The sequence below is a fragment of the Phragmites australis genome, chromosome 9 (assembly GCF_958298935.1).
Source record: "Phragmites australis chromosome 9, lpPhrAust1.1, whole genome shotgun sequence".
Classification (NCBI taxonomy): domain Eukaryota; kingdom Viridiplantae; phylum Streptophyta; class Magnoliopsida; order Poales; family Poaceae; genus Phragmites; species Phragmites australis.
This window is the reverse complement of record NC_084929.1, coordinates 3,844,292-3,857,234: the sequence shown is the minus strand read 5'-3', so window position 1 is coordinate 3,857,234 and position 12,943 is coordinate 3,844,292. Positions and strand designations below refer to the sequence as shown.

The 12,943-nt window shown below is 40.4% G+C and overlaps 1 protein-coding gene across 1 annotated transcript; it reads left to right on the top strand.

Moving 5' to 3' along the window:
- The first annotated feature begins 6,506 nt into the window (after positions 1-6,506).
- LOC133928441 (1-aminocyclopropane-1-carboxylate oxidase-like) lies at positions 6,507-7,893 on the top strand. The gene is made up of 2 exons (XM_062374772.1): positions 6,507-6,702; positions 6,845-7,893. The coding sequence occupies exons 1-2, from the start codon at positions 6,601-6,603 to the stop codon at positions 7,670-7,672; spliced, it is 930 nt and encodes a 309-aa protein (XP_062230756.1). The 5' UTR covers positions 6,507-6,600; the 3' UTR covers positions 7,673-7,893.
- Positions 7,894-12,943: the final 5,050 nt, after the last annotated feature.

Sequence of the window (12,943 nt, the reverse complement as noted above, 5' to 3'; positions counted from 1 at the left end):
AAGCCATAGATTGAGAATTTGGTCAACACAAGCGTTGGAGCTGACCTGTCATCTGTCTAGGGGTGAAGCTTCAGGGCAGTAGCAGATGTTGGATGCTTGTGGCAACTTGATATTTGCAACACCAATTTCCAACAAATATGCCAGGGCATGTCCCAGTCAATGTGACTTGTGAACTAACATCAATCACATTGGCAGCAAAGCCTTGACTCAGGAAAGCAGAACTGCAGAAAGGTAATCAGGCAAGATGATTTGAATACAAAAGCTAGTCACAGAGAGAGAGAGAGAGAGAGAGAGAGAGAGAGAGAGATGATCACAATACAAAAGCCGCTACATATATCTTAAGTTAACGACATTTTTTAAGTAATCCGATACTTCGATAGTAATTGGGTTCCTACAACCGAGAGCCTGTTTGATATGGAAATTTATTGCACCGGGAATAGTTAGGATTAGGGTCCATTTGATAGGCATCCTGTTTTCTAAAAAAAAACATTTTGTAAATGATTATCTGGTATGAATCAGAATCAATTCTGAAAACAGTTTGACTAGCTGACTGAATTCAATTTCACTTGAGGAAATCTACACATTGAGGGCCAGAATCACTGTGAATCACCTTTTGAGATGATTCTCATCCTAGGCCAAAATGCTTGTTTGGTACGAATTCAACCGATTCAGCTGATCGGATTCTCCCATCCAAACGCCACCTTATATTTAATATATAAAACATTAGCTAGTTCTCACGTCACCTCTTCTCCTACTATCTTCTCATATAATAAAAACCTCTAAAATTTAAATAATTTATTCATTTTTATCATACATCCTATTTCTCTAGTTTACTCGTATCTTATCGGCTATGAATATAAGACATATTTTACTAATAAAAAAAAATAAATAAATTAATAGAAAAAATTAACGGATAATCTTCTCTTAGTTTTTTTATCCCATCTAAAATTAAACTACGATATCTAAACACCCGAGTGTGCTATCGACACTCCTTTACCTAAATTTCTCTGCTGCTGCTGTGCTCGTCACCACAATGAATTACTTTCTAGCAGCATGTGAATTACAATTTCTTAAACATGCTGCCTGTGTCTGGCTAGGAACAAATTAAAGTGTGCGCCATCCGAACTTTTAGACCAAAGACTGTGGCCTTGCTTTATCTAGAGGGAGAAATTAGAAATAGAGCGGGGTTACCTGCTTACAAGGTTTAGCATGACAAATTAGGGTCTTATGGACGGGTGTCCTCACATTACACATCACAATCTCTAAAACCAACCAAGACTACAAATCAATTCGGAGCATGGATATTCCCGGCGCCTTAGGGAATAATGTTCCATGGAAAACTTGCAACTTTTGTGCCCAATTTCCATCAATAAAATGTGGCCTTGAACATGGCGTTGCCTTGAAGGTTCGCACTCCATGACCAATTTGTCCACAGAAGATCCTTGGAAGATCCGAAAACTTCTCTGAAAAAAAAAACTTTGTTACGTCTTATCCAAACGAATGGTCCTGAGTTTCTTCATGTTCTTGGGTTCTTTTGCTCAAGGAAAATGCGAGGAAAATCCCTGGAGTTTGTGAGGCCAGAATTGGATTCCTCATTCATGTCTTATGTGTGTAACTGTGCATGAGTTCTTGTGAATTCAGATTATATTTGTCCTCTCCTTTCGTCTCTGGCTAGTCCATTCCATTCAGAGTAGACTGAATATATGTTTCTTTCCTCCTGTGTTTTCTTCAAGTGTGTGTGAAATAATCCATCTGCAGCTGGGGACCAAATGAATTGGTCGGCCATGTGATGTGAGGATACCAAATGAAAGTCACCATATATTTTTTGTTTCCATTACAGATATGTACAACTACATACAAATCGACATCGAACGTAAGGCTCTATTTGGAACGTGAGAACTTTTTTATTCTTGCGGAAATCAAATTATTTCCTGTAAATTTCCCAAGTTACAAACGGCCATACCTAAGATTTACTTCCATTAGGTTTAGTTTGGCGTTACTTATTTTTTTAGATGATGTAATTTGGCCTTACTAGCGCCTATTATATTAGTATGGATTTATGAACGTAGTAGCAATGATTTTCCATTATCTGAAAAAAAAGAGCTTAGTAGCAACCAAATTGATTTTATTTACTCTGAAGTTTGCAATGTCCCTTCTGTAATCAACATCTGGTCATCGCATCACGTCCTCTAGAAAGGGAAATCCCACATATTGTAAAAGCAAGAGGGCCAAAGAGGACCAGGAAGTTAAAGGCTGGCAAATGTCTCAATCAACTTTACCTGCATAGATGGTCATGTTGATCTAGGCATTTATAAATTATGTAGAATTAACCAATTCGTCAACATCCTAAAATGACAAGGCTTTGCTACATGCATATATGTAAAAGTAAATTAAAAATATTATCCTTCCAAATAATATATCTTCTCTAGGTGCATTTGGACTTCTCTTGTTCTTCTCTCCATTGCATGACCAATGAAGATGCATGCATGAATGCTCGTGTGTTTTGAACAAGTCATTCACCTACGTGATCATAGACAAACTTTTTATAAGATGTGGCCACCTAATTGTGCACGAAGAAATCATGCTTGAATTAGTTGGCACTGTTTATGGCTAGTGGTCATTGGTATATATGTTTGAGGAATTAGCAAATGGCGGAAAAGAAATTAATGGTACAAAATCAGTCAGATGTGGATGGATTAGGATGCAGAAAATTTGGGAGAGGGCAAACCTGTTTTTAGAAGCAACACAATGATGAACCGAATTCTAGTCTTTCATAGAACAGTTTAAGAGTCAAGCAGGCGTGGATTTCCTCACATTGTTGTTGAGCAAAACATGCAGGCATGCATCTGTCATCATGGTAGCTAGTGATCAACGGTCAGCAGTCAGCATCGTGCAACATATATGATCGACCAAATGCAATATATTGTTGTGCAAATCTTTGTTCCAAGTAACATGTTATGCCACACACACACACACACACACATATACGTACGTACATACGTATGTATGCATGCATGTATGTATGTATGTATACACACACTACTATACTTCCATCGGTACAATTTACTTGGCGTTTTAATGGGGGAACAACGGGAAACATTCTTTTTCATGGGGAACTGATGCCTTTTTTCTAGGAGAATAAGAAATTAATGTTAGCTTTGACATAGTATTTGGCTATTTGCTCCTATTTTGTTATATTGGAGTTGGATATAACTGCTTTAATTTATAAATATACAAAAGAAGAACTCACAAGGGATAATTTCTTTTCTAGCAAACTCCCCAAGTTCCCTCAAACAATGAGTCACTGACTTATTCCCTTATTTCCCCCATATCTCATTTTCATTTAGTGCTAGCCTCTATATGTGAATGCACCTTCCAAGTTTTGTAAGCTGAGTTGTAGGCCAATAAGTTAAGCCGAGGGCGTGAAAACACGCATTGTGTATCAATGTAACATGCAACAAGAGTTACACAGGACAAGATTGAATAGGTTGGTTGGCCACTTTGTAGTGGTTGTGCTATGTCGCGCCATGGAACTCCTCTACTAAAACCGGTAAAGTTTTTTCAGGGCTTAAAAAATATGCCCAACTAGCTGCATCATCACAATTCCAAAAGAAATAAGTGCTTTCAAAAGACACCACAATGCCAAACGGAGTCTTATTAACCCACCTTATGGCATATGCCGCAATGGATTGTTTGAGTTTAACTTCATGACCAACAAGGTTTCTATGAGAAATTGCAAGAAACATGCAAAGAGTATTTGGACGGAACATATTGATTGCACGACACATATTGAAGAGTATTTGGATGGCACATATTCATGCCTCTAATAAGTCTTGTGGCCATGATGGTTTCAATGGGGATTTCTTGAAAAAGTGCTAGTCTACTATTGCTCAAGACTTTTATGATCTTTGTAATGATTTATGTGATAGAAATATTAATGTTCAAAGTATTAATGGGTCTTACATTACCCTTGTGCCGAAGAAATATAACCCAACTCATGTTGGAGATTATAGACCCATCTCCTTGCTAAATTCTCTGATCAACGATTTTGGCTGACAGACTTCAAAAGGTTATTCTTCAATTAATTCACAGAAATCAGTATAGGTTTATTAAAGAGAGGTCCATTCAAGATTGCCATAGTTTGGTCTTTTAAATATGCGCATATATGCCATTCTTCAAAAAAAGAGATTGTTCTGTTAAACTTGGATATTGAAAAAGCTTTTGACGAGGTTGAACATCAGGTTTTTTTTTGGATATCCTCCTCCACAAGGGTTTTGGACAACAGTGGATTTCCTAGATTTCATATATTTTGCACTCTGGCACTTCAACTGTTTTTCTTAATGGAGTCCCATGCAAAGTATTCTATTGTAAAAGAGATATAAGGAAGGATCCCCTCTCTCATCTACTCTTTGTTTTAGCTGCCGACCTTCTTTCAAGGAGCTAAGACTTCTTCATCTTCCTATTCAAGTTGGTGCAGGCCAGGACTTCCCAGTGGCCCAAGGCAGCTGCTTGTTCTAAAAGCTCTCCTTAATACCTTTGCTGACTCTATGGGGTTAAGGGTAAATTATAGCAAATCAGTCATGATGCCTATAAATGTATCATATGATAAAATAGAGATTCTCTCCCGGACCTTCAATTGTTAAAAAGGGACTCTCCCTTTCACTTACCTTGGGTTACCTTTGAGCCTTACAAAACTCAAATTGGAAGACTTTGTGCCTCTCATTAAAAGGGCCGAAAACAAGGTTGATAGGTACTTCCACCTTATTGTCTCAAGTTGGTCGTCTTGAAATGGTGAATACTATTTTATCTTCTTTGCCAACGTTCTACATGTGTACTCTAAGAATTCCTTTGGTAGTAATAAAGCAAATTGATAACTATAGGAGACATTGCCTATGGAGAGACTCAAATATTAATGGTAAAAAACCTGCCTTAGCTTCTTGGAAGATGATCTGTAGATCAAGATAGGAAGGTGGGCTTGAGGTTATAAAGCTTAGAAGTCACAGTGGGCCCTTCTACTCAAGAATCTTCACAAATTTTGTAACAAGAAAGATTTACCTTGGGTGCATCTTGTTTCGGATAACTATTATAAGAATAGCACTTTGCATGCTACTCCAAGAAGAGGTTCGTTTTGGTGGAGGGACACTATTAAATTGCTTGAACTTATAAAGGTATTGCTTATCCTCTTGTTGGAAATGGCAGCACTGTGTTTCTTTAGGAGGACCTATGGTCTGGTTTTGTTCCTCTTCAAACCTTTTCTGAATTGTTTTCCTTTGCCAAAGATGATAGAATCACTCTTCAAGCTGTTTCGCATCTGAATACTTTTTTTGAAGCCTTTAATCTTCCTCTCTCGGTTCAAGCTTTTCATCAGTTTCAAGTTCTCCAAGTGCACCTCTCTCTTTTGGCTTTTGATAATCAGAATAATGCCTGGAATTATATTTAGAAAAGTGCCTCCTTCTCAGCCAGCAAGACTTACAAAATTCTTATTGGCCATAGGCCAATTCATCCCATTTTTAAATGGAATTGGAAATCATGTTATCAGATGAAACACAGTCTTTTTTTGATTGCTACTCAAAGACATGCTTAATAAAAGGGAGCTCCTTCGATGCAAGAATATGTATCTCCCTTCATATACCTATGATCTTTGTATTTTATAGATTGAGGAGACATACATATGGCCTTATTTGGCACAACTAAAACTTATGGGTTTTTTACTGAAAGCTGCTTATAGCTTATGCCAAAAGTTATTGGCTTTTATGATAAATTTTTAGGTTCTCAGTATACCAGCTTTTTAGAAAAGCCACTCTCAGCTAGCTTATCAGCTTTTAGTTTATTTTATTAGAAGATAGCTTTTTAGCTTTTCAAAAATCAGTAATAAGCCAATATATTTGTTTCAGCTTATAATTTCTGAGAAGCAGAAGCTAGTAATAAGTTGTGTCAAACAGGACCATAATGTTTTCTTTTCCTGCAACTTTGCAAAGAACTGCTGGGCTCTGCTTCATGTTCGTTTAATCTCTAACGTTACTCTGATTCAGAACTTCAGGATTTTCAGGAAAAAGCTCCCTGTCCTTTTGCCATGGAGATCATTACCCAAATGTGTTGGAGCATCCCGTGGATCATGAATGATTGGGCCTTCAATGAGACTGATTCTACCATCCATATCGTATGGTACTTCTTCAAGAAGGAATTTGCTCCGGTTATTCATCGAGCAAAAGCTTTCCACGTAGACTTAATGTATCAATTGCTTGTCTCTTTAGAATAACCTGTTTAGGTCTTTTTTGGGGTTTTTTTTTTGGTTGGTAACTTGCTTTTGTACTTGGCTTTTTGTTTTATTCATATCAATCAGTCTGGCCTAGCTGCCGAGTCCAATTGAGCATGAGAATCCAGTCAAATGGGGGCGACCTAGCAGCCCTCGCAGAAACTTCTTCCCTTTTGGCACATGCAAAAAGTTCATTGCTGCAGTGGCCGATGGACCTGGTGCCCTATAAAAACACATCCATGGCCTCCACTCTCAAGCCATCAGCTGCATGCGAACTTGCTTTACTTGCAGCACTTGAGATAATTTCTTCAGAGACTTGAAGCCTAGCTAGCGCTTCTTCAGCCATGGTGGTTCCGGTGATCGACTTCTCCAAGCTCGATGGCGCCGAGAGGGCGGCGACGATGGCGCAGATCGCAAACGGATGCGAAGAGTGGGGATTTTTTCAGGTACAAATTAAACATGATACATGGATGCCATGTCATGTTCATGGAAATTGTAACGGCGATGAGCATGGAATGTACTGCATTGCTGTTGGATTGAGCCTGACTGATTTGTGTTGTGTTGTTGCTGTTGATTAATTGATCGCAGCTGGTGAACCATGGCATCCCGTTGGAGCTTCTTGAGCGCGTGAAGAAGGTGTGCTCCGAGTGCTACCGCCTCCGGGAGGCGGGGTTCAAGGCGTCGGAGCCGGTGCGCACGCTGGACGCACTCGTGGAGGCGGAGCGGCGCGGCGAGGCGGTGGCGCCGGTGGACGACATGGACTGGGAGGACATCTTCTTCATCCACGACCGCAGCCAGTGGCCGTCCAACCCACCAGAGTTCAAGGAGACCATGCGCGAGTACCGCGCCGAGCTCAGGAAGCTCGCCGAGCGGGTCATGGAGGCCATGGACGAGAACCTCGGCCTGGGGAAGGGCACCATCAAGGGCGCCTTCTCCGGCGACGGGCGCCACGAGCCCTTTTTTGGCACCAAGGTCAGCCACTACCCGCCGTGCCCGCGCCCGGACCTCATCACGGGCCTGCGCGCGCACACGGACGCCGCCGGCGTCATCCTGCTGTTCCAGGACGACCAGGTCGGCGGCCTGCAGGTGCTCAAGGACGGCGAGTGGACCGACGTGCAGCCGCTCGCCGGAGCCATCGTCGTCAACACCGGCGACCAGGTGGAGGTGCTCAGCAACGGCCGGTACCGCAGCGCGTGGCACCGCGTCCTGCCCATGCGCGACGGCAACTGCCGCTCCATCGCGTCGTTCTACAACCCGGCGGTCGAGGCCACCATCTCGCCGGCGGTGGCCGGCGGCGAGGCGTACCCGAAGTACTTGTTCGGCGATTACATGGACGTGTACGCCAAGCAGAAGTTTCAGGCGAAGGAGCCGAGGTTCGAAGCCGTCAAGGCGCCAAAGTCATCTCCGGCTGCTTAAAACTAAATATTAAGAAGATTATAATTCAATTATTGTTTATTTGTTAATTATATATAATAACATGAAGAAAGAAGTTTAATTTGGGGTGTGAATTTGAGTTGCTTCTCCACTGTGTTATAGTGGTGCGTTGTGGTGTCTAGTGAGACCAACAAGCTTGTAATAATTGTTCCTTGGTATTTTGATAGAATTAAATTATACATATGAAACTAAGTATACACGTATATCGATATCTTGTGTTCTTTTATACGCATAATCACTGGGGAAGCTACATATGTGCTAGGTGGTGGTGCACATGCAACATGGTAAAACAAAAAACAAAATCCTCCCTTAATCCTAAAATTACTACCTTTAAACAATAAAGTTATGTATATTGCTAGGTGCAGTGTACCACCGTTATGTTTATTCTAGTTTCGGCGCTGCACATAATATGATATTGATAGAAAGAATTGTACCATTCTTGTTTATGTCAAATAATTGTATTCCTCTGCTACTTCAGAAAATGTTGTTACAAAATTCCTCGGTAGTTGGCAATTTGGCATTATTTCGTGAGCCAGGTCGGCTCCTACACTCTAAAATGATTCTAGCTAGTTATGATATTTGCTTTCTAGTAATCCGCTTTCCATAACGTAAAGCCCAAACAAAAAAAATCCTGTTACATTCTTTGTTTTCTGTGATTATTTTTTCAACTATATATACGTGGTTCATAGTCATTGATTTATTATAGGAAAGCGTGGTATATATTTACATATTTGGTGTGCCCATTTCTAGTTTTAGAATACTGGGTATGTGAACAATGGACCGCAAATAATAGCATTCCATCATTTCGTATTATAAGGTGCGACCATTCGATTGATTTGGACCAAACGACAAATTAAATTGCATCGAGCAATTGTTTGTTCTGAACAAAAATAATCCTCATTAAAAAAGAGAAAAAGAGTATTTCTCAATATAAGAGTATCCACAATACGCAATGAAAAAGTAGATCTTAATGTGGGATGACGTGGCTAGAGGTAGTGCTTGTAGAAGGCCTTAAAATGGGACCCAAATCACAATGGATAAATAAAACAACTCTGCGGCCCTCTCCTCCTTTCACATTTTCCTCTCACCCATTTCCTTTCGCATTCGTTTATATATTTTACGGGGCTGCAAGCGTCCGAACGTCCGATTTGAACGCAGTGTCGGACGGTTTCTTATAACATTGTCAAAGAACTTCTGTAACATCTAAAAGATACTTCTGCAATATTGAAAATTAATTTTTGCAACATCAAAAATACATACACCGAAAAAGTAATTAGCGGACCCGAAAAATTATCCATTTGAGTTAATTTCGTTGGACGATATGTGAAATATTCTTGAAGAACTTCTGAAACACTGAAGATACAAAAATATAAAAATTAACTCGAATGGATAATTTTTTCGGATCCGAATCTGTACACAAGTGATTTTGGGATGCAACATACCAAAATAACTATGGTAACAAATTTTTATAACATCTGAAATATTAAATTTGAACGTCTGAAACATTAAATATGCAAAAATATAAGAATTAACTCGAATGGATAATTTTTTTGGTTCGAATCTGTACGTAAGAGATTCCGGAATGCAACATACGAAAATAACTATGGCAATAAATTTTCATAATATTTGAAACATTAAACTTGAACGTCTGAAACATTAGAGATGTGATGACAAAAAATTAACTCAAATAAATTATATTTTTGGATTCAAATACATAGGATCCTATCGCTCCGGACATTCGTAGGCAAACATTTCCCTATATTTTATTGCTGGAGACCAATCCTCAAGCTAGAGGTTGACTCTAGGCTTAACTCATAAGACCCTCTTCAAAATTCGTTGCAATGTTTGAAGTCAATTTCAAGCATGAATGTAGGACCTAATACTTTTATTTCCCCAACATTGTGGGTGCGCTAATCCTCTACTACGTCCGGTCCGATTTTCTCATCCTTTAGGATAGAATCTCCAACACATATTTGATCATGAAAATGAAACTACAAACAACCACCTATTTCACATCACCCAACCGGACTGTTGGAGAGCTCGCTACCATTGACCTCATCCTATTAATCGGTGTGGAGTTAGGCCACTGTCTGTCTAGGCATGGGCTAAGCTAAGCTTGATTGTGAATTTACCGTTGCTTCATGAGAAAATGTTGTTACAAGATTCCTCGGTGGTTGGCATAATTTCGTAAGGCAGGTTGGCCCATACGCTCTAAAAAGGTTCTAGCTCCCTTTCAATACCGCAAAGTTGAACCAAAAATATCTATATCGGAATATAAATCTTGGTGGGTGAAGTTGTAACATCACGTCTCTACTACCACACTGTTGAGAATAAATCCTATGTGATCAGTTAGTGTTAACTACAAGTATTATGTTTATTGGGAAGGAATGTCTCCTTAATAGACATATCTTTTTATCATATCTATTCAACATGCATAAATATGTAAACATTCTCATTAATGAATACAAGATTCACACTCTCTACTTTCTGTCTTCGATCTATTTATCTACTTGTAAGATGTTATCAGCCACGCTATTTTTCTCCACTAGTCAGAATCAATATAGGCCACGACACAGAGGCACGAAGGTCTCTCCCAAAAAGTATCAAGATGACTACGGCAACATCACTGTCGTGGCCATCCTCCACGAGCATCAACCGATCCACCACGGTAAGAACAAAAACACTAAGTCTTCTCTCGTGCACGAAGCAGCGTAGATGGCATCCATCCCTGACGGATGGACTTGCCGAAGGACACGACATGGGCCTCTGCATGCACCTCTGATGGCTACCATGCGGACCTCCGCGCGCCCTTCCGTGGCCACCACGCGCTTCCGCGCACGACTTTAGCGCGCTTCTGTGGCCACCACACTCTTCATCGCCTACCACGTGCAAGAGGTGGAGGGGGTGACGCACCCCTCGCGACGTGGTGACGCACCCTCATCGGCATCGCATATCGCAGCGCAGCCTCCATCTCGACAGTAGTCACCGACTCTTTGGTAGGTGATGGCATCCAGTGGCGGCCCTCATTGCGATGTAGCGATTTGCATGCAAACGGCATCGCACACCATGGCAGCGCGGTCTCTGTTCCGTCCGGCACTGCTTCAAGGAGGTCCACGGCCTGCCCACCAGCGGCTGATCAGCAGGCCAACTGGCCTCACATCGGCCTATCCGATGGTTTCCCGAGCTGACCAGTCCAGCAGGAGCCTGCCCAATGGCAAGAGCCAGCCTACCCTACTGCTACCTGCCCAAGCAACGAGCATTGCTCCTTCTGACTGCTGGCCCTCGGTTGTCGCCCGCCCTCCCGCTACTACCACTTGAGTGGCAGGGTCGACGGTTGTACGGCTCTTCCTCCTGGCGGCCGCTCCCATCCGCTCCGCCCAACAATCGACGAGCAGCGGCAGCCCTCCGACCACGCCCGAACGGCGGCGTCTGCTAGAACGAATATGACAACAGCCAGCCTCACCAAGGCAGCGATGGTGGACAAAAACCAGATCCAGCGACGCTTACCCCTTCACAATTGTTGCACCCCTCCCGTGGCGCATCTCCACCAATCGACGGCGCCCAACACGCCCCTCTGCTCTCCGATGGCCTCTTCGCCATTCGCACTCTAGCGCAACTGCCCTCAGGCGGCCTTTTGCCACACCTTCTTTGACGGCAGCTACGCCCTTTGGCGGAAGAGCCCCCATCCGGCCGCACCACTCTTAGCGGTAGCCAAAGGCCAACTAGTGCGAAGGCCAATGGCCAGGTGGTGGCGACAGTGAAATAGCGAGGTTTGTAGCACAAGGGTTCATGTAGAGACCCGGTTTCAATTACGATGCTACATACCTCATGGTATATTTAGAAATTATATTTCCATACTCAATATCATTGGCAAATCAAATGAATTGGATAGATTCGAACATACAAGTCACTAATGGACTTCGTATTCTGAATCTAAATATAAATCGTAATATATATTATGTACAACTTAAATCATTTCATGACTTCAAGTAGTTATGTTGATTGTGGTACAATTGACTAAATGAGTTCTTTTTACATAAGGGTTACTCCAACTACAACGATTGCATATGTGTGTTCATAATGAAATCCCAATTGGATTTTTATCATCTCCAAATCATACATGATAAAGTATGTGACCATCTTAAGATGAAATTTGAGATGAATGATTTAAGTAAAACCAAATTTCACTTAAGTCTACAACTTAAGCACATTTCTTCAAAAATATTTATCCATCAGTTCATCAATATCCAAATAATACTGGACAATCATATTCATCAAAATACTTATGATTATTCAATCCCTAAATGAATCAAGATCTATTCATACCTTGATATGACGATGAAAAGATATTAAACCTAAAATTCTATATCTTAGTGCTATCAAAGCGCTCATTTATCTTGCAAATCGTAACATGTCTGATATTGCATTTGCAAATAACTTGCTAGATCAAACAGGGCAACTTCAATAACGCCATTTGGTGAGAGTCAAAGAGGACATCTACAAATATCTTTATGGCACAAAAGATCTAGATTTTTCTACATGATATGATCATAGTGGGATATCCAGATTCTTGCTACTATAATTGATCCCTATAACGTCAGATCACAAATTGATTTTATGGTGATATAGTCTTCTCATATGAGTCATCAAAACAGATTTCAGAGATTATTTCCACCTTTCGTTCTGAAACATCACATACATGTGTATAGTTTCGTAAAATGATAAACCATATACAACTATCATGTGGTATTAATTTGATTGAATCATCGATCATTATCTATAAAGATAATTCTGCATGTATTACTCAAATACAAATATATTACATAAAGAACAATATAACTAAACATATTGCCCTAAATTATTCTATCATCATGAATTGCAAAATAATGGGAACATAGAAACCTTGCAAACTAAGTCATGAAATAATCCCATTGATTTATTCACTAAGTCCTTATCAACTTCAACATTCCCAAATGTATTTATGGAGTTGATATGCGACGACTACGATTTGCAAAGTTCAGTAGGAGTTGATCCCTGAATAATAACATCTTTATATTATATTGCACTCTTTTCCTTTATAAGTTTTTCCTATATAGTTTCTCATATAAGGTTTTCAATGAGGCAATATCTACCTTATTTCTCCTATTTTTCTAATAGTTTTTTTAGTTTTAACATGATTCATAGATCATAATTTATTGTTCTCTAAACTCACCAGTGGGTTTTTTCTATTTAGATTTCTCATATGAGTTTACA